This window comes from Kryptolebias marmoratus, linkage group LG4 (genome assembly GCF_001649575.2).
Source record: "Kryptolebias marmoratus isolate JLee-2015 linkage group LG4, ASM164957v2, whole genome shotgun sequence".
NCBI lineage: Eukaryota > Metazoa > Chordata > Actinopteri > Cyprinodontiformes > Rivulidae > Kryptolebias > Kryptolebias marmoratus.
The window spans coordinates 13816262-13821254 of record NC_051433.1 but is presented as its reverse complement, the minus strand read 5'-3'; the positions used below and the strand labels follow the sequence as shown (position 1 = coordinate 13821254).

At 50.9% G+C, this 4993-nt stretch overlaps 1 protein-coding gene across 1 annotated transcript; it reads right to left on the bottom strand.

The window, feature by feature from the left end:
* Positions 1-681: 681 nt before the first annotated feature.
* Positions 682-4983, bottom strand: LOC108235605 (G-protein coupled receptor 61). Its single transcript, XM_017415715.3, has 2 exons — positions 4447-4983; positions 682-3617 (listed from the first exon to the last, which is right to left on the bottom strand). The coding sequence occupies exon 2, from the start codon at positions 3421-3423 to the stop codon at positions 2011-2013; it is 1413 nt and encodes a 470-aa protein (XP_017271204.1). The 5' UTR covers positions 3424-3617; positions 4447-4983; the 3' UTR covers positions 682-2010.
* Positions 4984-4993: the final 10 nt, after the last annotated feature.

Below are 4993 nucleotides of genomic sequence, written 5' to 3'. Positions count from 1 at the left end.
AGCTGTAGCATTTCCAGCGCAGCCTAAGGCACTTTCTGCAGCAACATCTTAATCTTTCTGCAGGAACAACCAACTCAGCTTTATTTACTGTATGTGGGGCAATTCAGCAAATCAAATTAGATGAAAAATTAAGCGAGACGAGATGAAATTTTATGAACATTTAATGTCTGTCTCGGTTCAGAATGATTGACAGCCGTCTTGTCCCGCCCCCTCAGTTTGCTGCTCATTTAGACTAGTTTAGTTCAACCCGAGGACTCAGGCTTCAGCCAATGGTGGACGGACAATAACGTGCGCATGGGCGCAGTTTGCCGTAGACTGATGGCGAGCAAGAGAAACATGAACGAGGCGGATCATTTAATTTCTCACTCGTTTCCCTTAATGTCTTTGGAGGAAAAACTGAGGGGTAAGTGGACCAAAACGATGTTCAAATCCAGCAAAAAAAAAAAAAAAGTGCAGCAAAACCTGAAGTTTTTCCCGTGAGCTGGTTATCTGTTCTGCTTTCCAACTTAAAGCAGGTTTTATTTGATTCAAAACGGATGCTTCTCATATATATATATATATATATATATATATATATATATCTGTTAGCGCACCACCAGCCGCCCCCGATGAAGACCACCATCATCAGGCAAAAAGCTGACTTTGAAGCCAAACTGGGTAAGAATCATGAGAACGTATCCAAAGTGTTTTACAAACATAGAAACTCTTTATTACAACAGCATCTCACTCAAAGGTTTTGGCCATGTTCTGTGCCCCCCTCCCCTCCCCAAAAACACATTCAAATCACTGCCGTAGAGTGAGAGTCTTTTTCTTCTTCTTGTTTTTTTTTTTCTTTATATATAATCACAGCATAAAAATGATCTTTGAACACATCCTGACACGTCGTTCACAGTTCGGGATGTTTACTCGGGACGAGAAGAAGCTCGGCAAGCTGTTGGTTTTTGACACCAAAACATGTCTCAGAACCCCCACCCACCCTCGTTTCCACGGCACGTATGAAGAGATGGTCAGGTCTGTGTGTTTCAGCTTCAGCAGGCTAGAAAAACCCTCCCCCGGCTCGAACTAAAACCCCCCACGAGCAGATCCCCTCGGCTTTTTTCTTCCTCCAGGATGTGCAGAAATGATACCCTGCAGACCCTGTTTGGGTTTTTCTTTCCTCAGCTGGTGTACTGTAAAAAAACCCTGATGAGAAGGATAGTCGGGGGGGGCACACTCACAAAATAACATAATAACGTAGTCTGTCACACGAAACAATGATTTCTATCAAAATACGCCGAGGGGCAGAAAGTTCGATGACCCTGAAGCTGAGTTACAGAACCTGAGACGCATCGCATCTCAGCTGCTTTTTGTTTTATTTTGTTGCAAATTAAGAATAAAACAAAAAAAGTAAATAAAAAAAACACTGTCTGTGTGCCTAAAATGAAAAGCCGAGCGACGTCTGAGGGAGGTCAGAGCTCAGTATGTACACCTCCCCGTGTTTTATCAGTCAGCTAATGAAAGCCAAACAGCTCCAATTATTTTGTGTATTTTATTGCTGTTATCTTTAAAATTAAAATCGTTTTTTTTTTTTGCCTTTTAATAATTACCTTGCCGGCGTGTCCCGCATGAAAAAACAAAACAAAACGGTTACGTTGAATAGTAAAAAAAACAAACAAATGTATTCAGTAGCAGTGTTGATGTGTTTCTCACCTCATTGGTTAAGTACAACTTAAAATCACAACTTTATGTTTGTTTGTTTTTTAAAATATTTAAAAGACTCGAACAAACAAACTCGGTTTGAATCCTCTGAGTCGTTTCAACCCAAACGCAGCGGCTCTTAAACGCCGTGGCGTGGTGGTAATTTCCCTTTTCTGTGTCCGAACGGCCTTTAGGCGTTTCCACTAAGAGCCGAAACTCAGTATGCAAAAACATTTAAGCGACGGCCTTCACCAAGAGTGGAAATGCGATTTCCTGACACACTTCATGTCCTCTAAGGTACCTGTTAGTGTGGAGAGATGATAAAAAAAAAGGTTAATTTTCTGTATATATGTGGTTGTTTTTTGCCTGTTCGATCTCAATGAACTCTGAAGTCTCCTCTGCTATTTGTCCGGGGATGCGGAAGTCGATGGGGATGGGCTGCGCCGTCTCCGCTGGCGGGCACTGAGCCGCCGGGCAGCAGGCCTCCCCCTTCGGACTGGACGTGCTGTGGGAGTTCTGGGCGTCCAGATTGCAGCCGGTGCCCTGGAGGAACTGAAGGAAGTTCTCCTCTATGGAGCCCTCGCGGCTCGGCAGCCGGTCCTCCACTTCGACGCCTGTGCGGCGAAACAGGCAGGGCAGGTGCTTGCCCAGCTCCTCGCGGATCTGCCTGTTCAGGCAGCCGTAGAAGAAGGGGTTGGAGGTGAAGCAGAAGTAGCCGATCCAGGTGACCACCTCCTCCAGGGAGGCCAGGGCGGCGGGTGGGCTCGCGGCCAGCGCTGAGTACAAGTGGAACGTGAAGTAGGGGAGCCAGCAGCAGAGAAACTGCCCGCCCACGGCTGCCAGCACCGCCGCGGCCTTTCCTCCCCCGAAGGGCCGCTGCAGTGCCGCTCTGTCGGTCCCCGTGCCCGTCCCGGAGCTGGTGACCATCGTGGAGCGGCTGCTGAGCGACTCCGACCTCTGGCGACGAGGCGTCTCCATCCAGGTCGGAAGCGGGCCGTGGTGCATGGCGGCCACCCGGGCCACCTTGAACATGTTGCAGTACACCACCAGGATGACCAGCAGCGGGCACAGGAAGTACACCAGCGTGAAGAGGACCATGAAGGCCAGGCGGTTCGAGCCTCCCCCGGTCCAGTGCAGCGAGCAGCGCCTGTGACCCTGAGCGGGGGGCGACGGGATGGGCCCTCCGCCGCTTCCTCCCCCGACCCCGACCCCGCCGCCTTCCAGAAGAGGAGTCCTGCCGCTTTGTAGGAACCAAGCGAGCAGCGGCAGGGCGGACATGGTCAGAGCTTTGACCCACACGCCCACCAGCACCGACGCCACCAGGCCCACGGTCATCTTCACCTCGTAGCGCATGGGGTGGATGATGTAGTAGTAGCGCTCCACGTTGATGACGGAGATGGAGAGGATGGCAGCACTGACGAGGCACACGCTGAGAAAGAGGTAGCTCCTGCACAAGGCCTCGCCGAAAAACGCTCGACCGGAGAGCATGCCGAGCGGCATCAGCACCAGGGCCGCCAGGAGGTCCACCACGCACAGGTGGAAGACGAAGGCAAACTTGTGGAGCTGGGGGGCCTTCGCGATGACCGCCATGACGGCCACGTTACCCACCACAGCCAGCAGGTCCATGAGCAGCATTGCCAGCAGGGCTAGCGACTGGGACAGGGCCCAGCCGTCGGACAGGGAGGAGGCGGACGTGTTGGGGGCGGGCGGGGGAGGCGTTCGGGAGGAGTTCCACGTCGGCTCCATCGGAGGGCGGGGTGAGGCAGGCGGGCAGGGTCAGTCACAGGCCCATCACCCATCCTTCAAAGCCAGGAAGTGCAGCCACAAAAAAAAAATACAAAAAAACAAAAACAGAGGCTCTAGAATCAGGTCCACAGATCCCCTCGTCGTAGTCCAGATGATGGTTTACGAGTCTCCTCTGCGGTCAGTCACATCCCACCCTGAAACAACACAACCCAGGATATAATGAGTGTTTACACACTTCTGTATGATGGAAACAACAACCGTCTTTGAAGCAGGAGTTCATTGTTTGATGTGAGGTTCTGTGGAGAAGTTAAGAACAGATAATATCCCACGTGTTGCAGGTAGTTCTTTGAGCCTTAACATGGAGACATATCATTACCAACGCATCTCCGACTATCTACAAGCCCAGCTTGGCCGTGGCAGCAGCTAGCTGTGGCTCTTTCCGCGCAGCCTGGGGAGCGCTCAACTAACAGTGGCGCGACGTGAAACCGACGGCCGCACAAAGGCTTCAGTGTTTAAGGTCGGAGTTTGAAAACGGAAACAAAATTTAGAATCGACCTCTATTTTTGTTTGAAACGAGGTCGTTCAGAGCGCCGTCTACAGCAGGTAAGATGTTAGTTGTTCGTTACTTTTCCACACAAGCCCCACTTCAAAGCACACGGACGGCTCCTTCAGGACTAATTTACCTTTAGGAAAAAACATTTAACAAACTGTAAAATCCCCCAAAATATACAACTTTGGTTCCGCTCCGCCGACGGGCTTTTATTTCAAACGAATACTCCGAATCAGCAGGCTGAACCTCCTGCGGTCAGGCAGCAGACGGCATGTGCTCTCCAGGCGTGCATCCTCTGAGCGTCGAGCTGATTTACTAAAAAAAAAAAAAAAAAAAAAAAAAAAAACTAATCCGGCCGCCTGAAAAAAGGCACCAGCCCTCATCCGCTGCGGCTTTCGTTTGCACTGAACCTGCACGACGGCGGGCGGAAAGAAGCCCCCGACAGCTGTGCGATTGTCACCGCGCGCACTCACCAGAATAGAAAGTCTGCTGCCCACTCCTTAGTGTGAACTCTGTGTGTTTTGAATGAGGAAGCCGAGCGTTCGAAGCCTGCAGACGGATGCTCGCGTACCAGCCTTGACAGACGAGGAATTTACATGTTTGGCTGCTGCTCTGCCGGTGAATTCTGTCTGCCGGTGGGGAAGGATGCAACAAAAGCCTGCGATGTTCTGCCACAAATATATATAAATACACAAGTGTGGGTTTAAAACAAAAAAAAAACAAGACACAGAGAGCTACTCCCAGATCAGCTGAATCCTCCTGCCCGCCCGATGTTGTCCGGTCACTCCTCTATGTGTTAATCATTAATGCAACGGAGCTGTCATGGAGGAAGGCCACGGTGTTTCGGTGTTTAGGCAGAAGAAGAAGAGCCCAGGTTCAGTGGACGGATCTGTTGCGCTCGGCGGTACACCATCAGCAGATGGGAGGGCGAGGGGCCGAGCGAGAAGGGGGGGGGGGCTGAGAACCAGGGAGCAGGGAGGAGAGCATTGTGTTCCCGGATCAGAGTATTTCCTGATGCAT